Source organism: Priapulus caudatus, unplaced genomic scaffold (assembly GCF_000485595.1).
Source record: "Priapulus caudatus unplaced genomic scaffold, Priapulus_caudatus-5.0.1 Scaffold473, whole genome shotgun sequence".
Lineage (NCBI taxonomy): Eukaryota > Metazoa > Priapulida > Priapulimorpha > Priapulimorphida > Priapulidae > Priapulus > Priapulus caudatus.
The window spans coordinates 115,509-141,745 of record NW_014577534.1 but is presented as its reverse complement, the minus strand read 5'-3'; the positions used below and the strand labels follow the sequence as shown (position 1 = coordinate 141,745).

General features: G+C 40.6%; 1 protein-coding gene across 2 annotated transcripts in view; it reads left to right on the top strand.

Annotated features, from left to right (window-relative positions):
• The window catches only part of LOC106810791 (dnaJ homolog subfamily B member 12-like), a 27,385-nt gene extending 1,403 nt beyond the window's left edge, over positions 1-25,982 (top strand). The window contains exons 3-11 of one of the 2 annotated variants that reach the window (XM_014814241.1): positions 20,487-20,667; positions 20,832-20,977; positions 21,158-21,307; positions 21,622-21,678; positions 21,899-21,987; positions 22,322-22,428; positions 22,771-22,940; positions 23,257-23,418; positions 24,522-25,982. In XM_014814241.1, the coding sequence (XP_014669727.1) occupies positions 20,487-20,667; positions 20,832-20,977; positions 21,158-21,307; positions 21,622-21,678; positions 21,899-21,987; positions 22,322-22,428; positions 22,771-22,940; positions 23,257-23,369 (1,013 nt within the window). In that variant the 3' untranslated portion in view covers positions 23,370-23,418; positions 24,522-25,982. Of the gene's footprint in view, positions 1-20,486; positions 20,668-20,831; positions 20,978-21,157; positions 21,308-21,621; positions 21,679-21,898; positions 21,988-22,321; positions 22,429-22,770; positions 22,941-23,256 lie in introns of both variants that reach the window. The other variant, XM_014814240.1, reaches the window with a different exon arrangement.
• Positions 25,983-26,237: the final 255 nt, after the last annotated feature.

Genomic DNA, 26,237 nt, shown 5'->3' with positions numbered 1-26,237 from the left:
GAGATGAACCAGATTGAAGAACAACAAAGTGAATGAAACCCATATTTCTGATAATATATGTATGAATTAATATCACTGTTAATAACATGCTTCTGGTTAGTGTTTGCTATTACTGCACTTTGCGTGACCGAACAATTGTATGAAATATTAAAAGCATGGTTTGAAAAATATTGCAGTTTACTGGGATATCAAATATTATATGGGACTGATGGTATATATGCGTACACTTATATGTGGACAGAAACCATTAATATTGACTGTTAGGTAGAAATGCAAATTGGCATGCACAAAAAAACTATAAAAGATTCAAAGACCTCGGCAAACCCCCTGCTGAAGTCAAATTCATATTCTGGATGCCTACTGTGGTTCGCCGACCTAGTCGTGGCTACATTATCCTCTGCACCATACAAATCATAGCGCCTGCGCTCTCTGGATCACTGATCACAGACAATGCATTTCCTATTGCTGAAAATCAATAATTACTATCAGAGTACTCAACAGAAAGAACTGGATGGAGTATAAACAAATGCGCAGGTTAACAAGAGAATTTAAATACTACGAGCTACTAAAAGTTTGAGCTGTAAGCTCCTACGCATAGTCAACATTCACATACACCAACCATTAATGTAGCAAGCTTTGAAATACCTTAAAATGCTTCTGTTGCCTCCAGGTGCTTTGTTCTATCTGGATGGTTTTGCAGAGGCCAACTTTCTATAATGCCTTCTTTAAGTCTGCATCGCTACAGTCTTTGATAAGCCAAGAATTTCATAATAATCTTTACATTTCCTTATTCTGAAAGCAAAATATTACTTAACAAACATAAAACTCTAGCAGACAGCATTATCTTCATATTACTTACAGTATACCAAGCAGACGTATAATTACTTTATATTCGTCCATTCGACACCCTGACATCTGAATACAAGCACACAAACATTTAACACACAAACACCTTTTAACAGTATGTAGTTGTTCCTGTGTATAGGATTCTCCTCGTGCGTCCGAATGTGAGCCATGATTAGCAGCCTTTGATCTGTTGCGTGAACCTGATCTATTTCTACGATTACGGATGTCATTATCGGCTGTATGACTGCCAGCCGAACCATCATCGTGTGTAGCCTGTTCAGCAAATCTGCAACCAAGTGATTGTCACAAAACATTCTAAATAAGGTTCTCCCGAGAATTCAGAAGACATGTCAGGCAACAAGGCTACTATTATCCCTCATTGCTAATTGAATCAACTATTCATGCCATAATGCAGTCTCAATAGAAAGGTAATCTCGGTCTGTTCAAGAGCTGACACATCAAGCTGTGAAAAGACTAGTATCACTGTGTTGGGATTGTCAAAGGTAAACACAGCTTAAAATTAAAGCATGTCGGACCTCTTATAGGATGTCACAACTAAGCTTCCCCTTGAAAGCATGTTGGACCCGACATGCACTAAAAGCCTGCTAAATATGCTTAGGAACATGGAAAGGAATAAGTCTTTTAACCTGACCCATACACTATTATTAGTGATGGGAATCGGCTGGAATTTAATAATCGTTATCGTTTCCCTTAACTGATCCATAATCGATTATAATCGGATAATCGGTTAATAATAGGATCGATTTAATTTAATCTTACTTTGTATATACAATTATACATAGCATTCAATATTATCATGTTTTATGATCATGTATTATCTCTGTGAAGGTTGCGTATGTATATCAATGTCTGTTCCTATACAGTATTTAATCAATTTAAAAAGAAATGGTTTATATGCTTTATTAAAACATTAAAAGTTTTAAACAAACATGATCAAGACTTGTTCTTATATATAGTAAGTAAGTTGTTTGTGTTCTAATAGTGTAGGCTGTGTAGCCGAGTTAATATATGTCCTGCCAATGGAATATCCTCTCCAACACAATGTAACAAACAATACGGAGACTCTCGTAGCATTAACATTAGTCGTAAGTGTTATCGTAGCATTAACATTAGCATTAACTAGTGTTTGTCAATCGGTGTAATTTCGTAATCGATCATCGTTGGACCCAAGTAACCGTCGGTACAATCGGTTACTCGGGGTGTGAATGCCTGCGGGTGCGTAACATCGTGTGCATGTACGTGTGTGCATGTATGTGCTTTTTTAGCCCTGTTTACTGTTTGTTTTGCACTGTTTACTACTGTGTGTATAATACATGTATGTTAATAAAGGATAACTTGTATACTAGCGATGATATCTCTGATTCTCATCACTTTTTCTAATTTTTTTTTTTCGGATTTTTTTTTTTCCCGATGAAATCGATTATGGATTTTGATAACCAAGCGCTTGGTTCGAGCCACTGTTCAACCGATGATCGAGTATAATCGATGATCGTGACATCACTAGCATTAACTTTACGATGTTTCTGACAACGGGCCCTTGAAGGACTTGTGCTCTACTTGTCATATCAATTCACACATCATGAGTACAGTTCCTTGTTTATTTGTTTTTATAATCGATTATAGAATTTGAGACTATAATCGATCGATTTTCGATTATAATCGATCATCGGGACATCACTACTATTTATACATCAATATTGCATTTAAATTAGCGACACACAGGTATAGCCCTGTGATAACCAGGGAAGTTTAGAAATAGCACAGAAACAGAATGAATTGACAACTTAAAAATTTGTATCCCCTACAGTAAATTACCATAGAATGTGGTGAACAATATTCGAAAACTACGATCTTACGAAAATCATATAGAAGAAAAGTGTACCAACATACAAATTCAACAAGGCCAAGGGGTATAGTATATAAGCCTACATCCCACGCCACCTAAAACAACCAGAGCAATTATGGACCACTGGCACAGTGGGTGGGTTGTAGGGTATACTGTAGCCAAATAAGGAAGGCATGGCACTTCTTTCATTCCTGTATTTCTTATGTAAATTACTACTACTAGTACTAGTCACAGGCACTTGAAGCGTTTCAATAAAATATAATGCTAAACAAGTGCCGCAGAGCGACAGCGCTCCACCTGACGGCAGGTGTTCTGATGCTAAACTCACTGGCAAACGAATGAAGAGCACCTCCCATCACCGCGTTCGCGCTCAGAGCAATATACTAGGATACTACTAAAACCAGGGTTCGACACTAACGCTAGTCCGTAGTCCGAGACTAGTAAAAAATCAGAAGACTAGTAGATTCCCATAGCAGTTAGTCCGCGGGACTAGTTAATTTTCCCCGTCCCTCACCGTCCCAATTCCCATCGATTTTACGGCGGCAGCGTCTCTCATCCAAGATCCAAGAAGCTATATATATAACTCGTCCCCATTAACAAGTTTCCCTGTTAGACCCGCTAGTACAACGAGTAACCTACACGCTCTAAGCATGCTACTAGACCCTACGGTAGTACAAACATTGTTAAACAATGGGGCACGAACCCAGTCTACTGATGGATCGCTTGACAGTAGCTGTTGACATAGAACAAACGGTCTGATTGTAGAGAATGACGCAACTAATCAGTTATGGTACGCTCTCATAGTGAGGTATTTACATCACAACCACATCGCATGCGTGTGTTACTTGAAGCAGTCATACAAATAGTAGTGAAGTAATAGTAGGTACATCATTATCCAATAGTATAACTACTAACATCAAGGTTGTTATGTGGAAGTATTTGGACAGCACTCGCCCTCCACCTCCCAAACGTAAATCGCAGAGGAGAAATAGATGGCCAGCGTGTCTATGAATAGACGAAAAGGATGCGTGCGTTCCAGCCAGCGTGGAAATCTCATACCCGTGGCTAGAGTATGCCCCAGCCAAGGGTATGACCTGTGGTGCAGGCTGTATGTCTGGCAGTTTTTTCACCGGCACTACAAACTATCGTTTGGAAACTGTTAAAGCGCATGATGCTTCCGAGGGCCACAGAAAGATTCCTAGCAAAAAGAAATGCAAGGACATGCCTATTCACAGAAACAGTGGGGGCCCAAGTGACCAGAACTGAGATTGAAATGGTGTGTGGCGCATCAAGAGGTGATGAAAGTGCACACGCACGCACACACGCACGTGTACGTGCACACGCATGCACACACGTGTACGTGCACACGCGCGCACACACGCACGGACGTACGTGCACACGCACCCACGCACGCCGCGCACGGTACGCTGCACACGCACGCCCGCACACACGTGTACGTGCACACGCACGCACCACACACGTGTACGTGCCCACGCACGCACGTGTACGTGCACATGCTCTCGCGCACGTGTACGTGCACACGCACCACGCACACACGTGTACGAGCCCACGTACGCACGCACGTGTACATGCCACATGCACCACGCACGTGTGACGTACACACACACGCCCGCACGTGTACGTGCACACGCACGTGCACACGCACGCGCACACACACACACACACACACCACACATACACACACACACACACACACACACACACACACACACACACACACACACACACACGTGTACGTGCCTATGCACGCACGCACTGTACGTGCACACGCATGCACGCACACACGTGTACGTGCCACGCACGCACTGTACTGTGCACACCACGCACGCCCACACGTGTACGTGCCGCACGCACGCACACACACGTGTACGTGCACACGCACGCACACACGTGTAACATGCCTATGCACGCACGCACACACGTGTACGTGCCCACGCACGGTACGTGCACACGCACCACGCACGTGTACGTGTACGTGCAGATCAGTTTCCCACAGATGTCTTTGCAACCTCTACTTTGCAACTCTGATTTCAATTCATTTACGTTTTTCTTCGTAACTAGACGCCATTGTTTAGCCAGTGATACCGTACAGTGCACGCGCGCCATCTATCCAGCGATTAGTAAATGGCGAACCCCATTAGAATGCACATGCTATTGGAAAAACTGCAGGCCCTACACCAATTACGTCAAGCTGTGCCAGCTTACAAGGCCAAGGGGTTAGATGTCGCAGCACTTACCTTACCGACAAGGCCGCAAGAGGTTCATTACGGCGTAGCCGATACAAGGCGCGCGAACAGTTTGTAGCTATAAATGAGGCCAATTCTTTGCTGTGATAAGTGACGGATCCACAGATTCCTCATCAAAGGAGGCCGACATTTTATTTATTTTAAATTTTAATCTTATGATCCATATCAAAAATTACATGTATTTTATACAATTGAATGTCTTTTACAAAACCTTTCTGAGGGACACCCCTTGTACCCTGGGAGAGACCTGCTACCCCTAGCAAAGGGGGACTCCACCCTCCTACCCACCTACCTCCTGGCAAATCACAATACTCCGCGCTCTGCTGCCTAGTAAGAGGCCTTCGCAGGACTAGTAGAATCTTGGAAGGACTAGTACATTTTTTCTTTACTAGTCCTGTGGACTAATTGAATTAAATGGTTAGTGTCTAACCCTGAATACAGATCTAAAATCTAATGATAGCTAGGCTTGCTATACCGGTAGTACAGTAATAAAGATACAGCTGTGTAACTTTAATGACTTCGCTATATTAACATGTCATCATGGATATGCCATCGACGCGAGCGTAGTGGTGGTGGTGGGGGAGAGTGGGGGAGGGGGCAGGTGGAAGGGGCTCTAATAGCAAAAGCAGTTGCCGCGAGAGATGGCGCGTGCAAGTGTCATCAATAATCAAGATGGCATCACCCTTCGTGCGTGATAACCTCACTCCAGTGAGTTGCTGAAATCCAAGTATATTCAGGCAGGCAAGAATTTCGCTCAGCTGTGAGTTAACACATCTGCATTGTAGGTTACAGGCAATAATTATGATTAGAATAGTGCCAGTTCAACCCATGCATGCGTAATGGGCTGCCCCCCATGCTTTTGCCTACACACGCGATCATTCAGGTCAGGGCTTGAATAACCGACGGCACCGATGGCAATTGCCGTCGGTGCCCTATCAATCGCCGTACTGCCCCTGAAAATCCAACTCGACCGACGGCAGTCACCTGCCTTGCCCTTTTGTGTAATTGCCGTCGGTGCCTTTAATCTACTGCCCTAGTTTCGTTTTAGTCGAATCAACATAACACGTGCGCGTGCGTGCTGTAGTTGCAATGATGAGCTTAAAAACGATAGTCGCAGGAGGGAATAAAACAGCATTGGATAATTATTCTCCTGATAGCGGGCATGTAAATTTCTTGTTACTGTACTTCCATTAGCAGGAGGGGGGTACAGGGGTCGGTGTACGGTGTAAGCTTACATGGGGGCATATTGTTTTGTACATTAAAGCAAGACGATGTTGATGTACTAATTTGTTATTGATTTTCCTTTATTTACAAAAGTGCCTTGGTGCCCTTCTCAAATTTTGAGAGTTGCCTTGGTGCCTTTTAAAATTGCCTCTGTGCCCTTCCATTTTAGAGAAAATCAAGGCGATTTCTCACATGCCCTAAAAATTGCCTTGCCCTCTCGTCGCTTAATTCGAGCCCTGTTCAGGTTCATTACAGTGTGCTATTACAAGGTGCTACTCAGGGTGCTAATACAGACTGCTTCTAGAAAAATAATATGATTTAAGGAGCGTAAACCTTGTTCAACAAACATTTGCCTTTGCAATTGAACAGTGCAACTGTAGCCTCACATCCACAATGGCAAAAGCAGTTCAGTCCTTTCTTAAGAGTCAACAAATCCATGTTTAACCCTCCTCTGAGGGTCAAAGATTATCGGCACTTACTCTTCGCATGTCGCAGAAAGTACATTTCATGGTCCTCTCAATAAAGCCAAAAAATGCTACGGTCACTGCGCTGAAACAAAAAAGTTTTTCAATCCCTCCGTCAGACCATGTCCTCAGAAATGTCTAAATCTTCCCTGTGCCCATTGACCTTTGACCTGTGACCTCCAATTTCGGCACAGTGATGGCTTTCCTACCATGATGCTATACACCGACTATTCACGAGTCTAGGTCGAGCCGTTTAAATTGTGCCGCAATTCTGCATTCCTCCTATACCTTAAGTTAAGGAGGGAATGTTCCCCTCTTTTACACCCTTTACCTTTGACCTTGACCCCCAGCTTCGACATCCTAACTCGTTTGACGATCCCCCCAACGCCCGAATATGCGGTTAGAGATTTGTGCCCAACTCTGACGACGCACGGACGGACGATCATGGCGATCTACAAGCTGCATCTGACTATGTCAGATGAGCTAATAAATATGAAATCTATTTATACCAATCCAAAGTCTTAATGTTTTCTATACTCTCTGTCCTGTTTCTATATATATAAGTGTCAGTGTGCAGCACTGCAGCGGCAGCAATGGCGCTTGCGGCAGCCAGTGTTTGTTGTAGATGAGCATTTGGATGCATTTACAGATTGTTGGCAATAATAGGTAAAAGAGAGTATAGAAACATTAAGATTTGGATTGGTAGTAAATAGATTTCGTTATTTATTTAGCATTATATTTTATTGAAACGCTTCAACTGCCTGTGGTACTAGTAGTGGTAGTGAGTAGGGCCCCCGGACAGAGAACATGGGTCCCAATAAAACCAATGTGCCTAACGCTAACCTATCCTAACCCTAACCCTAACCCTAACCTATTAGTATTATATTGATATAATATATATTTATATTGATGTAAAGACATGGTTTTATTGGACCCATGATCTCTATCCTTGAACGTGAGGAGTGTAGTGAATCACTGAATGTATCAATTTCGTTTTCTTGAATTTGCTTGTATTTTTATCAGGTATTGAGGTAATGCGTTGGAATATATAATTTTTGTCATAAATAATACTCATACCATTAGAAATAAAACGATTAGTTTACGATGCAAATTTTAATAGCTGAATTTATGACCACTCGTTTAGGTTATTTAACTGTTTACAAGTCTTTTACAGTTGTAGTTGTACAGTGACAGTCACTAGCTCGACACTATTTCGAAGGGAAATCCAGCTACAATAACCTTTACGCCACTAAACGGTTGCTTATTACGATACCTTTCGCTTGTTGTGATGGAAAAAGCTCTTTCTGCTTTCTGTAGAAACCGCTCTGCTTGTGATTATGCCCTCGCTTATGAACTTTTGCCAATAAAATGCATCTTTCACCTCATCTCGATTAACCTCCATCTTGACTGCCCATATTGTAAACGGAGCTTTCATTGTTGTTTTCTAGTATGATGACTTGGCAGTAAAATACGAAATGTAGCAGTTCTCCATAGAAAAATAATGTAATCATGTATGAACATGTATGCACATAATGTACAGTATATATGATTTTAATAAGATTAAAAATCTTTTAGCCAAAACAGGTACAGAATTTTACATATGGCCTAAATGATACCGGGCATGTTAAACCAAGCACAACCAAATAATTAGCCACAACTTCAACCATTCGTTAACACTACGGTCACACTAACAGCCGGTCGTTTAAACCAAAATGGTGACTCACATGAGATACAATCATACAACTTACAAGTAAACTAGAATCTCTTAACTTAGTTGAAGAGGCCTATAAAAGCAAGATGGCACCTTTAGAAATGCATCTGAGTTTCCTGCATCGATTGCTAATAACTTAATATTTTGCTCCAGATCCTTACCATTATCCACGAATCCATACAAATACGCTGTAATATAACTTATGTGGCAGCTACGCCAATTCTTGCGTACGCAATTTGTTGCGGGCGCATCGACATAAGAAAATGTTGGCCCCATAAACTGATTTGCTGGTGCTAAAATAAATTTTTGTGTACCAAATAATTATTGTGGCTGGCAAAAAAACATTTTAAAACAAATTCCCAAAATAAACACTCAATTTATTAAAAAAAAAAAGATTAAATTCGCCGTTCTTCCAAAAACTACCCATTATAGGAAGCAGCAGGAAGGTTAGCACACGTGAAAGCACCTGATAGATAATCTATGGTGAAAGTAATTCAGCACTCGTGCACATCATAGAATATATAACAACACATATGTTGGCACATGGTGCGGCATATAGTTAACTATGAACAGACATGAGTCGCGTGACTTAGCTTACGTCACGCCCACGCACTCGGGTCTCTCCGACTGTTGCCATGCATGTCGCTTCCGACGTGGTATGCGCCTGACACTGCCGCCTTTCCGCTCTCTCCCACGCCTCTGCCCCCCACCATGTTGTGTTCTTGTGGTCAGAGCCTGCTCCGAATTATTATGTGATCCCTCCTACCTTGTGTGGCTGGCCCCCCTTGTCCCCCTCCCCACCTTCACACCACTCCTTCCTTCCCCCCCCCGCTCCACTTCGCTGCTGCTCCCCCCCCCCCATTACATACGAGCACAGAGACACAGCGACACACAGGTATACAGACACAACACACCAAGAATAGACCAAGCCTCACTCATCTCTGCAGTGACCGTTCGCCTCAGTATCCCTCCTCGCTATCCTAACCACACACACACATACATAGTATGCAACACATAAGTAAGAGACGCAATAACAATGTTACATACTGCACCAAGCACTGCTAACGACGCTGACATTACAGAATAGATACAGTCACGACCACAGACACACAATACGACTCTACCACATAAGATAGCACATAGACCATGATACTCTCACAGTGAGATAGACCGCCAAATGCACATACACACATATATCACAGAAAGAAATATCAAGATAGCATAACAAAACACCCATAACAACACATACACAACACACATACCGACACCACAACACACATACACTAACAAATACAAAAATAATAGAACTCGAGAATCGAACATATAAAATACCATGATCAAAATAAGATAATCCACAAATCAATATAGGGTGTCAACAACGGTCTAGAGATAGAGACAACATAATAATAATAAAAACAACAATAAATATATACAATAATATATAATATATAAAAAAATATATAACATAAAATAAATAAATAAGAATAAAAATAATAATATGTTACTATATTATTTCTATGGACGGTGGTGGTATGACGTCACACTGACCTACACTGACATCACGCACATACACAAATACACAGTTACACATAGAGACAACAAAACAACATAATAATACACACAACAGTCATACGAAACTAACACCGCGCACATTCCACCAACGGACCACATCACACGACAGATACCACTGATCCATACACATACACAAAAATACATACACATCTAACAAGCATAAATACATCCCACACTCCATCAAATCACACATAAGACATACAATCAATATACAACAAATATACACATATACTACATATACACAATCTACTACTACTTTCCATACACATACCTCGTATAGATTAAGATTGATTGCAGCGAGACATACAAACAAAAATCTCACTAAAAATACAACTAAAATATAACACAGCAATACCATAAGCACGACAGACATCGACAAAAAAAAAAATATACTACTGACACAATCATACACATATACATACAAGCAGAACATTACAGTGACACATCAGAGACAACTACTAACACAACATGATTAGCCAAGACAGACACATAGATACTAGACACATCAACGAAATCGAAGCCATACAATACAGAATATACCAAACACGCACACATAGACAACTAGACACATACAAACAAAAGATAAAAAAGCTATAGATACAGACATGAAAAAATACCACAGTCCGAAAAAAAAAAAAAAAAACAACAAAAAAAATAGATAGACACAGTACACATCCCACACACACACAACAACACCCTACGACACAAACATACACACATCACATCACACACCACAATCTATCATATCATACTATACCTCAAAAAAAATACTACATTAAAAAATCATACTTAATATCACACATATTAAATCACTTACCATATACATAATACATAATTACAGATATAAACATATAAAAAAATATACATAATACTGATACATACATCAATACATAATATTCATACTAGCGATCACATACAACCGACCACAAGAAAATATAGACACACACACATACGCATCACTGAATTGGAAAAACACACACATACTCAGGAACCACGAATCAATACTACACGATCGCATCGCAGAACACACACATAAATAGATAAAATAACAAAAAAAAAAAAAACAAAAAAAAAATAAAAAAAAAACACAAAAAAAAAAAAAACAAAAAAAAAAAAAAAAAAAAAAAAAAAAAAAAAACAACAAAAAAAACACAAAAAAAAAAAAAAACAAAAAAAAAACAAAAAAAAAAAAAAAAAAAAAAAAAAACAAAAAAAAAAAAAAAACAACAAAAAAAAAAAAAAAAAAAAAAAAAAAAAACAAAAAACCACCCCCCCCCCCCCCCCCCCATAAATTACAGAATATACAGAGATATACAGATATACAGCGAGATATAACAGACAGATTACGCGAAACATAGATACAGAGAAGATCATATAGAATAGACCACATACACATTAACATATATAGCATACAATACACAGAGCCATACAATAGACATGACACAAAAACACGACCCACACCGGACACGCTCCCTGCACCTTCCCCCTCGCAAACATACCACGACGATAAGTAGCATAGACCGATCCACCACACACAGGATACCACCAGACAAAACATACAACAGTAACATGAATACACATACAAATAACACACCAAAGACCACAAACACACAAGTAAGAACACACACACACTACGATAATGCATACAAAAATACAATACATACTCATACATAAACAGATAGCACCGACAGATAGACATCAACTAATACCCCACATACACATACATACTCTAGACATATATCCACAGATAGTAGACATCACACACAATATCACAGCACACACAATACACACTGAGCAAAGATACTATATTACAGACACAGCCACAGACGACAATAATCCATCTATTATATATATTCACATGACAAAAAAAAAAACTAGACAGATGATATTACATATATAATGGAAGAAACATAGATATTACAAACACATAGATATTGCAACACACACACACACACACATAACATATAACTAGAGACCCACCACCACAACAACATATAAACATCACAGAAACACACACCACACACACCACACCAACACACCTAATATATATAGACAGCACATACATTCATATAGACTACATCACAGACACACAGTATGACTAGACCTAGCGCCAAACACACCACCACAGACAGAATACCCATGACCAATACCACACATCGCAACATACACCACGACTTACAAATAGACATGAAAACGTGCAACGTCCCCCCCGTCCCCGCGACCGATACTAGCGTTCACTACGATACCATACATATAGAAAAACACCACACACATAGATGACACACACACCATACATAAGTAGAAAAAAAAAAATGATACAAATATACATCACATCTAGTACACACAGCATAGCACATACACATACAAATTCACCATCGATCTCTCTCCATGCTTTCACAACAGATAGATAGAACATAACACACATATAACACTTACAGAACCATTACCAAAATAATAGAGAAAAAGAGAAATAAGAATATAAAAAATTAGCCAGCACCACACAGAAATTTACCATACATTATATTTTATAATACACATAAACAATGCGAGATAATAATTTAAACAGAAATAGTAATATACACCACTAGTTATATTAAACCACCCAACACAACAATCAGATTAAATGAACACCAAAACAAAAACTATACTCCACAGACACACCCACACACGAAATTTATGAGCCAACACCTATATACATTCGAAATCAAAAAACATACACAAACACAACACCACACATTGACATACACGACCAAAATTAGACATACAAGACTAGCCAACACAAAGATATATACAATACACACAGATATATATAAATATGGACAGTAGAACAATAAACATAGATACAACAGGACATATAAGAGAACACCACCACATAATTACAACAATACAATTAAAATAATAGCAAAATCAGAGCAGCAGGACTCAGATCATTTCGAGTCAGCCACACGCGCCGCAGGCGGGCGGCTCAGCTAGTTTATATGCCTCTTCACTAGAGTAACGAGTTCATAATTTTTTAGATGATGATGTTCTTGTGGTCCACATATATTGGTAATATTCGACCAGCTGTTAGTTGACACGCCCCCTAGTGTATACGGAAATGAGCGGTTGTGGCTATATTGGTAGTGCATTGGTTAACTTCCGCGATCATATTGGACCTTGTAATCTGACTGTTTCCCCTAATATTTGTTATCTATAAAACATATACTGTTTATGTCCTACTGTCTACATGATTCATATTTTTCTATGAGCTAGCTACCTTTCGTATTGGACTGCCACGTCACTCATCACTAGAAAACAACCAATGAAGCTCCGTTTACAATGCATGGGCAGTCAAGATGGAGGTTAATCGAGATGAGAGTGAAAGAGCATTATAGCAAGTTCAAGGAGAGGCAACATCAGCCCCAGAGCGTTTCAGCGAGCCAGACTTCCTCAGCAAGATCTAATAGCCTTTAGTGAGCGTATTATTTAGTCCGATTCCTTCGCATAGTAAGTCGAGATCGCTGGACTTCACTGTACAACTACAACTTAAAAGACTTGAAACAGTAAATACCTAACGAGTGGCCCCGTCATAATTCGCGATTAAATTCATCTGAACAATCCGTTTTATTTCTATGGTATAATATTATTTTGACAAAAAATATAATCACGCATTACCTCAATACCTGCATAAAAACAAGCAAATTCAAGAGAAATGATCCATCAAGTGAATTCACTACACTCCTCACGGTCAGTAGGTCATGCGTCCCATAACAATGTCATTTACATCAATTATAATAATATATATCAATAATAATTACCTATAACAAGATTAGGGTTAGGTTAGGTAGGATAGGGTATGGCTATAGACGCACATTCGTTTATTGGAGACCCATGTTCTCTATCCTATGGCCACTCTCACACCACTACTGTTCCCAGGCGTGAGCGTTTCTATATGCTAAAATATACGAATCATATTTACTACCATCAAGTACTTGTTTCTCTCCTTTTACCTTTATGCCACAATTTCCTGTAAATGCCATCCAAAAGTGGCCATCATCTACAAACAAACACTGGCGCCGCAAGCGCCATGCATGCCGCTCCAGCCCTGCACAACTACACTTATATATATAGAACAGAGACGCAAGATATAGACAATTAGACTTTGATTGGTAGTAAATAAGATTTCATATTATTACTCATCTGACATAGTCAGATGCAGCTTGTAGAATCGCATGACGTTCCGGTCCGTGCGCCGTCAAGAGTTAGGCACAAAATCTAACCGCGCGATATTCGCCGGACGTGGGGGGGAATTCGTCAAAACGATGGTAGGATGTCGAAGCTGAGGCCGCCAAAGCGCTCAAAGTAAAGAGTGTAAAAGAAGGCGGCAACATTCCCTCCGTTCAACTTAAGTATAGGCGAGGAAAGGCAGAATTGCGCGCACAAATTAAAACGGCTCGACCTAGACTCGTGCATAGTCGGGTATAGCATCATGTAGCCGAAAAGACATCACTGTGCCAAATTGCGAGGTCACAGGTCAAAGGTCAATGGGGCACAGGGAAGAGTTAGACATTTTTTTTTTTCTTTGAGACATGGTCTGACGAGCATTGAAAAACTTTTTTGCTTTCAGCAGTACCTAGCATTTTTATGGCTTTCATTGAGAGACAGGAAAATGCTCACTTCTGCTGGACAGGCGCAAGAGAGTGACCGGCATATCTTGACCTCAAGAGGAGGCTACAACATGGATTGTGCACTCTACAGAAAGGGAGCTGAACTGCTTTGCCATTGGCGAGTGAGGGCTTACAGTTGCCACTGCTGCAATGCCAAAGGCAAATGCTTTGTTGACAAGGTTTACGCCTCCTTAATCATATTATTTTCATAAAGCAGTCTGCTATTAGCACCCTGAGTAGCCCACCTTGCTAAGAGCCACCACTGTAATGCAACCCTGAACAGGGCTCGATTAACGCACGAGAAGGGCAAGGCCCAATTTTTAGGGCATGTGAGAAATCGCCTTGAATTTTCTCTAAAAGGAGGCGCACAGAGGCAATTTAAAAGGCACCAAGGCAACTCTCAAAATTTTGAGAAGGGCACCAAGGCCACATTGTGTAAAAATAAAGGAAAAACTCATAACAAATTAGCTACATCAACATCGTCTTGCTTTTAAATGCTACGAAAACAATATGCCCCATGTAAGCTTACACCGTAACACCGACCCTGTACCCCCCCTCTGCTAATGGAAGTACAGTAACAAGCAAATTTTACATGGCCCGCTCTCAGCGAGTGAATAATTATCCAATGCTAGTTATTATTCCCCCTGCGACTATCGGTTTTAAAGCTCATCATGCCAACTACAGCACGCACGCGCAGGTTATGCTTTGATTTCGACTAAAAAACGAAACTAGGGCAGTAGATTAAAAGCGCACGACGGCCAATTACACAAAAGGCGCAAGGAGGACTGCCGTCGCGAGTTGCGATTTTCAGGGGCCAGTACGGCCCGATTGCCATAAGGGCACCGACGGCAATTGCCATCGTGCCGTCCGCGTTAATTCAAGCCCTGACCTGAATGATCGCGTGTGTAGGCCCCCAAAAGCATGGGGCAGCCCCATTACGCATGCATGCGGCCCTGTTCGAACTAGGCACTATTCTAATCATAATTATTGCCTGCGTAACCTACAAACTGCCAGATGTGTTTAACTCACCAGCTGAGCGAAATCTCTTGCCCTGCCTGAATATACTTGGATTTCCAGCAACTCACTGGATGCAGTCTATTCACGCCACGAAGGGCTGATGCCATCTTGATTATGATGACACTGCACGCGCCAATCTCGCGGCAACTTTTCTTTTGCTATTAGAGCCCCTTCCACCTGCCCCCTCCCACTCTCCACCACCACCACTACGGCTCGCCGCTGCATGCATATCATGATGACATCTTATATAGCCCGAATCATTAAAGTTACACAGCTGATCTGTATTACTGTACTACCGGTATAGCAAAAGCCTAGCCTATCATAGATTTATAGATCTGCTATTCAGCGGTAGACACTACACCATTTTAATTCATTAGTCCACAGCGACTAGTAAAAGAAAAAATGTACTAGTCCTTCCAACATTCTACTAGTCCTGCGAACGACTCTTACTAGGCCACAGAGCGCAGTATTGCCTGATTGCCAGGCAGGTAGGTGGCGTAGGAGGGGTGCGCAGGTCCCCCTTCTGCTAGGGTACAGGGGGTCTCTCCCAGGCGTTACAAGGTGTCCCTCAAAAAGGTTTTTAAAAAGACATTCAATTGTATTAAATACATGATTTTCGATATGGATCATAAGATTAAAATTTAAAATAAAATAAAAGCGGCCTCCTTTGATGAGCGGAATCTGTGGCATCCGCACTTATCACAGCAAAGAATTTGGCCTCATTAAGCTACAAACTGTTCCCGCGCGCCTTGTATCGCGCTACGCCGCTAATGAACCTCTCTGGCAGGCCTTGTCGTAAGGTAAGTGCTGCGACAGTCAAACCCTTGGCCTTGTCAAGCTGCGCACAGTTGACGAATTGCGCTGTAGGGCTGCAGCTTTTTTCAATAGCATGTGCCATTCTAATGGGCAACCTCGTTTCGCATTTACTAATCGCTGGATAGAGTGAGCGCGCTGTGCACTGTACGTATCACTGCTAAACAATGGTCTAGTTACGAAAGAAAACCGTAAATGCATTGAAATACAGAGTTTGCAAAGTAGAGGTTGCAAAAGACATCTGTGAGGAAAAACTGATCTGCACGTACACGTACACGTGCGTGCGGCGTCGTGCACGTACACAGTGCGTGGGCACTGGACAGTGTGGCCGGTGCGTGCATAGGCATGTACACGTAGTGTGCGCGTCCCTGCGTTTGCACGCTACACGTGTGTGCTGTGCGGTCCGCGCACTTACACGTCGTGGGCGTGGTGAGTCCGTGCACGTACACGTGCTTACCGTTGTGCGTTGGCCACGTACACGTCGTGCTGCGTGATGCGATGGCTGCCACGTAACACGTGCCGCTGCGTGCATCAGGCCCACGTACACGTCGTGTGCCTTGTGTGTGTGCGTTGTGTGTTGCGTGTCGTCGTGTGTGTGTGTGTGCTGTATGTGTGTGTGTGCTCGTGTGTGTGTGTGCGCTGCGCTCGTGCCACGTGCGTGTGCCACGTAACACGTGCGGCGTGTGTGCTGTACAGTACACGTGCCGTGCGTGCATGTGCATGTACACGTGCTGCTACGTCGGCTCGTCACACGTGTCGTGCCGTGGGCTGCGTGTGCACACACGTGCCTCGCAGAGAGCCATGCTGCACGTACACTGTGCGCCGTCGGCACGTACACGTGTAGTCCGTGGTTCAGTGTGCACGTACACGTGTGTGCGCGGCGTGCGTGCACGTACACGATGCCGTCGTGCGTGGGTGCGTGTGCACGTACGTCCGCGGGCTGTGTGCGGCGGTGCACGCTACACGTTGTGCATGCGTGTGCACGTTACACGTGCCCGGTGTGCAGTGCAGTGTCGCACTTTCAGTCACCTCTTGATCGCAGCACACCATTTCAATCTCAGTCTGGCCGTCACTTGCCGCGCCCCCACGTTTCGTCTGAATAGGCATGTCCTTGCATTTCTGTGCCTGAGGATCTTTCTGTGCCCCTCGGAAGCTCATGCCGCTTTAACAGTTTCAAAACGATAGTTTTGTAGTGCCGAGTGAAAAAACTGCCCAGACATTACAGCTGCACCACAGTCATACCCCTTGGCGGCCCGGCCATACTCTAGCCACGGGATGAACGATTTCCACGTAGGCTGACAACGCCACGCATCCTTTTCGTCTTCATAGACACGCTGCGCCCATCTATTTTCTCCTTCCTGCGCATTTACGTTTGGGAGCGTGCAGGCCGAGTTGCTGTTCCAAATAATTCCACAAAACAACCTTGATGTTAGAGTGTTATACTCATTGGATAATGATGTACCTACTATTAGCTTCACTACTATTTGTATGACTGCTTCAAGCTAACACACGCATGCGATGTGTTGTATGTAAATACCTCACTATGAGAGCGTACATAACTGCATTATGCGTCATTTCTACAATCAGACCTTTGTTTTTCTATGTCAACAGCTAACTGTCAAGCGACTCCATCAGTAGACTGGCCGCTTCGCTGGCCCCATTGTTTAACAATGTTATGTACTACCGTAGGTCTCTAGGAGCATGCCTTAGAGCCGCTGTAGCCGTTACTCTCGTTGTACTAGCGCCGGTCTAACAGGAAAACTTGTTACAATGGGACGCATTATATATATAGCCTCTTTGGATCTGGATATGAGAGACGCTGCCGCCCGGTAAAACGATGCGCGAAAGTTGGGACCGCGTGAGGGACGGGGAAAATATAAACTAGTCCCGCCGGCCACTAACTGCTATGGGAATCGACTAAGTCCTTCTGATTTTTTACTAGTCTCGACTAACGACTAGCGTTAGTGTCGAACCCTTGGTATTAGTAGATCCTAGATATATGCTCTTGCAGCTGCGAACGCGGTGATGGGGGGCTCGTCATTTCGTTGCCCGTTGAGTTTAGCCATCAGAACACCTGCCGTCAGCATGTAGCGCCTGCGCTCTGCGCACTTGTTTAGCAATTATATTTTATTGAAACGCTTCAAGCATGCCCTGCTGACTAGTACTAAGCTAGTAGTAATGTCATAAGAAATACAGGAAAAAAGAACCTGCCATGCCCTTCCTATTGGCCTGACAGTATACCCTACACCCACCCACTGCTCGCAGGGTCCACCCCCCCCCCCCCCCCCCCCCCCCCTTTAATTCGCTCTGGTTGTTTTAGGTGGCGCTGCCCGGAGGTAGGCTTAGATACTATAACCCCTTGCCTTGTTGAATTTTGATGTGGTACACTTTTCTTTCTATATGATTCGTACAACATCGTAGTTTTCGAATATTGTTCACCACAGTACTATGGTAATATTACTGTAGGGATACAAATTTTAACTTTGTCAAGTCATTCTGGTTCTGGCTTTTCTAAACTTCCCTGGTTATCACAGGCGCTATACCGGATGTCGTCGCTAACTTAAATGCCAATATTGATGTATAAATAGTAGTGACTGTCCGATGATCGCATTATTAATCGAAAAATCGATCGATTATAGCTCAATTCTATAATCGAATTATAAAAAAACAAATAAACAAGAGAACTGTACTCATGCATGTGTGCAATTGAATGCACAAGTAGAGCACAAGTCCTTCAAGGGGGGGGCCCGGTTGTCAGAAACATCGCTGAAAGTTAATGCCCTAGTGATGTCACGAATCATCGATTCATACTCGATCATCGCCGTTGAACAGTGGCTCGAAACCAAGCGCTTGGTTATCAAAATCCCCAATAATCGCATATCATCCAGGAAAAAAAAAAATCCGAAAAAAAAAAATTAGAAAAAAGTGATGAGACATCAGAGATATCATCGCCCTAGTATAACAAGTTATCCTTTAATTAACATACATGTATTATAACACACAGTAGTAAACAGTGCAAAACAAACAGTAAACAGCCGCTAAACAGCCACTGCACATACATGCACACACGTACATGCACACGATGTTACGCACACGCAGGCATTCAACACCCCGAGTAACCGATTGTAACCGATCATCGGTTACTTGGGTCCAACCGATGATCGATTACGAAATTACAACCGATTGACAACACTAGTTAATGCTAATGTTAATGCTACGATAACACTTACGACTAATGTTAATGCTACGAGAGTCTCCGTATTGTTTGTTACATTGTGTTGGAGAGGATATTCCATTGGCGGGACATATATTAACTCGGCTACACAGCCTACACTATTAGAACACAAACAACTTACTTACTATAATAAAGAACAAGTCTTGATCATGTTTGTTTAAAACTTTTAATGTTTTAATAAATGCATATAAACCATTTCTTTTTCAATTGATTAAATACTGTATAGGAACAGACATTGATATACATACAGCAACCTTCACAGAGTTAATACATGATCATAAAACATGATAATATTGAATGCTATGTATAATTGTATATACAAAGTAAGATTAAATTAAATCGATGCTATTATTAACCGATTATCCGATTATAATCGATTATCGATCAGTTAAGGGAAACCGATAATCGATTATTAAATTCCAGCCGATTCCCATCACTAATAAATAGTGTATGGGTCAGGTTAAAAGACTTATTCCTTTCCATGTTCCTAAGCATATTTAGCAGGCTTTTAGTGCATGTCGGGTCCAACATGCTTTCAAAGGGGAAGCTTAGTTGTGACATCCTATAAGAGGTCCGACATGCTTTAATTTTAAGCTGTGTTTACCTTTGACAATCCCAACACAGTGATACTAGTCTTTTCACAGCTTGATGTGTCAGTCTTTGAACAGACCGAGATTACCTTTCTATTGAGACTGCATTATGGCATGCATAGTTGATTTCAATTAGCAATGAGGGATAATAGTAGCCTTGTTGCCTGACATGTCTTCTGAAATTTCTCGGGAGAACCTTATTTAGAATGTTTTGTGACAATCACTTGGTTGCAGATTTGCTGAACAGCCTACACACGATGAATGGTTCGGCTGGCAGTCATACAGCCGATAATGACATCCGTAATCGTAGAAATAGATCAGGTTCACGCAACAGATCAAAGGCTGCCAATCATGGCTCACATTCGGACCACGAGGGAGAATCCTATACACAGGAACAACTACATACTGTTAAAAGGTGTTGTGTGTGTAAATGTTTGTGTGCTTGTATTCAGATGTCAGGGTGTCGAAATGGACGAATATAAAGTAATTATACGTCTGCTTGGTAATACTGGTAAGTAATATGAAGATAATGCTGTCTGCTAGAGTTTTATGTTTGTTAAGTAATATTTTGCTTTTCAGAATAAGGAAATGTAAAGATTATTATGAAATTCTTGGCTTATCAAAAGACTGTAGCGATGCAGACTTAAAGAAGGCATATAGAAAGTTGGCTCTGCAAAACCATCCAGATAAGAACAAAGCACCTGGAGCAACAGAAGCATTTAAAGGTATTTCAAAGCTGCTACATTAATGGTTGGTGTATGTGAATGTTGACTATGCGTAGGAGCTTACAGCTCAAACTTTTAGTACTGTAGTATTTAAAATTCTCTTGTTAACCTGGCATTTGTTTATACTCCATACCAGTCTTTCCTGTTGAGTACTCCTGATAAGTAATTATTGATTTTCAGCAATAGGAAATGCATTTGCTGTGATCAGTGATCCAGAGAAGCGCAGGCGCTATGATTTGTATGGTGCAGAGGATAATGTAGCCACGACTAGCAGGCGAACCCACAGTAGGCATCCAGAATATGAATTTGACTTCAGCAGGGGGTTTGAAGGTAAACTTTGTATTTTAAGTATTTTATGTGCATGCCATATATGCATTTCTAACTAACAGTCAAATATTAAATGGTTTCTGTCACATATAAGTGTACATAATATAATCATCAGTCTCATATAATATTTGATATCCCAGTAAAACTGCAATATTTTTCAAACATGCTTTTAATATTTCATACAATTGTCTGGTCACGCAAAGTGCCAGTAATAGCAACAAACTAACCAGAAGCATGTTATTAACAGTGATATTAATTTCATACATATATTATCAGAAATATGGGTTTCATTACTTGTTGTTCTTAATCTGTTCCAGGGGACATATCTGCAGAGGAATTGTTCAACATGTTCTTTGGTGGGGGATTTCCTACAGGTGAGGTAGTTTAACGTAGTTATTGCCTTAATTAGAATATGATGCCTGTCTTTAAAGAAAATGATCTTATTTTAGTAGATTTTCGGCCACGTCATGCTGATGTATAATGAATGGAGTGGTTGATTGGAAATGGTTTTAATTTGCTTGTTTTCATGGGATTTTGTGTGGTGCCTGTATATTCTTGCTTGTGACATGCAATCTATTTTGCTGTTTTTTTCAGGCAATGTACATACATATTCCAGGAGAAACACGCACACGAGGCATCATACACATCACAATCATAACCATCAGCAACAGCAGTCTGCAGAGGTTAGTTTCAGAGGGTCAAATCCAGGGTTTGAAATGTGCAAGTACTCATTAGTTAGGCTAATAAGGGTAGGGGCATTGTAGTGAGTAAATCAAGGTAATCTTATGCCAGTTTTATGTGTCCAGTATCAATAATTGTTAGATAAAAGTATAGTTGGTAACTTGGTATAGTGATTCATTGAAACAACCCTTTCATGTTGACTTCGCTGTATTCTGTTCCAGGCAAACAGTGATTATTCTATAATGTATCTGTTTATGGTTAGCAAAAATGAGAAAAAATACCTTCTTGTGTGTCACTATATATGTGCATGTTTTTTTTGGTTTCTACTCTGAGCAGACAGTGTCGGTAATGATACAGTTGATGCCAATATTGCTGCTCGTGTGCCTGACACTCGTCAGTAGCTACTTTGCTGCTGATCCCATCTATAGCCTGCGTCGCGATGGGTAATATACCAATAGCTCATCTTGTTCGTCCACTAGTAGCATTTGCATGCTAAGAAATTACATTTTCACATTTTACTAAGCAGATATTTTAGTAATGTGATACAGCCATACAATCCGTGTCGATTTTAGCTGCAGTCTGTCTTTAAACATGACATTATAAATGGACAGTTTGATGATGAAGTCTAATAGGTTTAGGATTTCAGCTCTATACTAAGTAATGTAGAATCTGTCCGGTTGTGCGACTGAAATGAATTTTACTGGATTATTAAATATACCTAGTTCTATTTTTTGTAAGGAACTGGCCGTGAATTAAAGCAACTAAAATATATTTATACATTACAGAAAATTTATCCAGGAGAGGAAAACGCAAAACCTTGGCGTGTTTTACTACGTAAAAGACTCTTTTACTAAAGACTATAACACTCTATCGCTGTTGAAGAAAGTGGAGCAGAACGTTGAGAGTGATTATGTAGATAGTCTGCGAACTAACTGTTACAAGGAAAGAAACTACAGTAAGTGAATTATATAGCTCTCTAGACTTTAGTTCACGACAGCCACAGTGCAGGTTTACAATGTGATGAAATATTATAAATGTGGATTAAGTGGTATGTCATGCATGTCGTATTTGATCTCGCATGGAAAAAATTTGTTGAGCCTTTTCGTACATGTATATAAAGTCTGTAACAGGGCTAGATTTACAAACTCTGTAGTCATTCACATTACAGAACATCTTGTTATAGTGGCTTTCTAATGCACAGTGGCCTCACTGTCCCAGTAATGGCACGACCTTCCACTCAGTTACAGTAGCTGCTTGTTTTGCTTGTGCAGGAGAAACTTTGTTATGGCGAGCAAGAAGCTTTGGGGATGCCAAGATGTATGAGAAGGCGAAGAAGTACGCAACAGCCTCCTGTGACAAACTGACCTACCTGTATGGAGCGTAGCCGACGCGTAACCTGCAGTAGTGTGCAGTTTTCTCACCTCGCCCCTGATGTGAGAGTTTTGCACTTATGTTTTTGGTGGGTTATCTGCTATTTGTTCATGGGATTAGGCGATCACGTACTGGGATTCTCAGTGTGATTGAATGTGTCCCTGATGCATAACGAGGATAGACACGCAGGCTGAGTTGCACGGAGTGGTAGGATAAGGGTGAGTGAAAAGAACGGCGATCATTACCATTGTTGTCCAGTGTCATTGGTTGAAATACGTTATTTACTGACATGGGGCGTGTTGGTTTTGTAGCCTTTGCTTAAAAACGGAATCTGCCACAGCAGCTGATCTTGATTGTGACAGTTGATTCTGAGTGTCAGTGATGATTGTTAATTGTGCCTATTAGCAGTGAAGTCTGATGGTCATATGATGACAGTGACACTTGACAGTGTGAGTTGACAGTGACAGTTGATGTTGAGCACTGATGGTGACATTATTGTAATCATCCCTCCTGCGTGTCTGCTGCGTGAATTTCCATGTAGTAGCACAAAAGTTCCTCTTGCCCGACACTATGACCTCACTACTCTAGAAGTATAGCGACATGTAGTGCAAAGTGTTACTACTACACCCTATTTCAAATGACAAATGTAGAGCTTTTTTGAAATTGATATCAAAAAAATTATAAGGACATGATCGATTATTTGTCCATCCCTTACAAAATGCATTGTGATTGCATAATGATAATGCAGTTGTTGACTGCCTGTCTTTTCTGCTATCCTGTCATCCCAGATGAAAAACAAAATTCATTATTACATCTATGTAAATTTGATTCTCGTGTGTATTATTAGTAACTATCATACTCTGATTGATTTATCATAAAGTCTAAACAGATGAATGTGTTTGATCTGTGTTGTTGTTTTTAATGATTGATTATTCACACCTGTTGAAAAATTCGTTTTGAGAATGTGAGAATATTTATAAGTCTATGTACAGAATGGTACGTTTAGAAAAGACAGATTTATTTAATATGTTGTGTCATGCTTGCTAAGTGTCATTGTACATTGTTAAAAAACCAAAAACTTGAAATCTTCTAATATTTCACATTAAATTTCCCACCTGCATAGTACAATAGAATCATACTTTGTATTGTCTTTAATATTTTGCAGATATAAAATGCACGGGAGAAGAATAAAGTGGTTGCTTGGTATGTGAGTTATGTTTCTGCAACTCTTACTCATGGATGTGAAAACGTTTTGCCTATCAATCATAAATGCTTATCTTTACGCTAAATGATTAAGTCTAAGAAGTAATTTAATATTCTGTCAAGTATTGGAATTTAAATTTTGTTTAGTATAGGTATTTACTCGATAATTCTGGTTATCCCTATTATAAACACTACACACTATAGTAAGACATGCCAATGCATTTTTTAAAGTGTAAAATTAGTAAAATGGTTAAATGTGATATTCAGGTTGTTGCTTCTATTCAATTTCCTCATGTTATCTTCATGATTTTTTACAATTAACAAATTTCATCATAATTAGCATTCCTACCATCACAATGAGACAATCCATATTTGCCTACAATGTTCCTAAGCTGGTATCCGTGTTACCCGTGTATCCCTTATCAAGTTCTGTACTGCTGCACTGTTGCAGGGACTCGTTTTACTTGTCTATCGTTCCTCTTTTTCGTTTGGTTTTTCTTGGTTGCTAGGTGGCACTAGCTTATGAAATTCATAGATCCCTATTTATACATATTTACTCTGTGGTAATACTGTAAGCTCACTGCCACCTACTAAAAAGGTGGAAACTGAAACTACGAGATATTTACATATTACTATAGTATATATTATGCATTCAGGGGTCATTGGCAGTATGTATATTATATATATATAGTAGAAAAGTTATTGGGTTTCAAGATATTCAGTTGTTAATATTTGAAAAAAGAATAATCCAACATTCCATTATACACAGATTCAGATCTGAAGATTCTATCAAGATGAAAGTGCTAGTGTATAACGGAATGTCAGATTATTCCTTTTTCAAATATATAATAAGTGGAAATATGTAATGTTTTGGAGTAAGGCACGGCATCCTAGTCACTAATCCAAAAGCGAGAATAGAAAAATGCTGAAAATTCTTCAAGCACCAGCACTATATGTATGCCAGGCTAGACACAGGTTTTTTAAACATGCGTTATGGTTGTTTATATGCTGATTGGTGTTGCTACTTGAGGAAGGGATTGTATCTAATCCTTTTTGGATAAGAAGGAAAAATAAATATACAATAAGTATTACAGTTTTAGAATTTTCATGGAGAGCATTTATGTATCTTGGGCAATTTTTGTAACAAACCATAACAATGGACAAAGAAAGTGCTATCGTTTTGTAGGGGTGTAAAATGTGTCATTCATTCATTGTATTATCAAATTTTGTAGATGTTGGTGGCTCAACAATGCAGTTCAGGAATAGTGGAATTTTGTAAGGCTTATGCATGTTATTAGTAAAATTGACATGAATTCCTGCAACTGGCTTTTAAAATACTTGAATACTATGAAGAGCAGTGAAACTGTAGGGATATTTTACAACCGTATCTGGCTGTATTGAATAAAGACTATTAAGATATATAGTTATCAGTTGTTGCGAGGCTATGTTGCACAAGACTGTTCACTCATGCAAAAACGTGAAAACGTTTTATTTTGTCATTCTTTGTGATAACAGTGAGTTTCAGTCTGTTTCTTTGAGACTTTAGCTAGAACAACGATTCCTATTATCAGATAACTGTGACGGCAATAAGACTGTGATTTATTGTCATGATTGCAACACCTCTAAAGTACATGCTGCTATTTAAACAACCTATCTTCTGGAGCGAGATAACTATGCC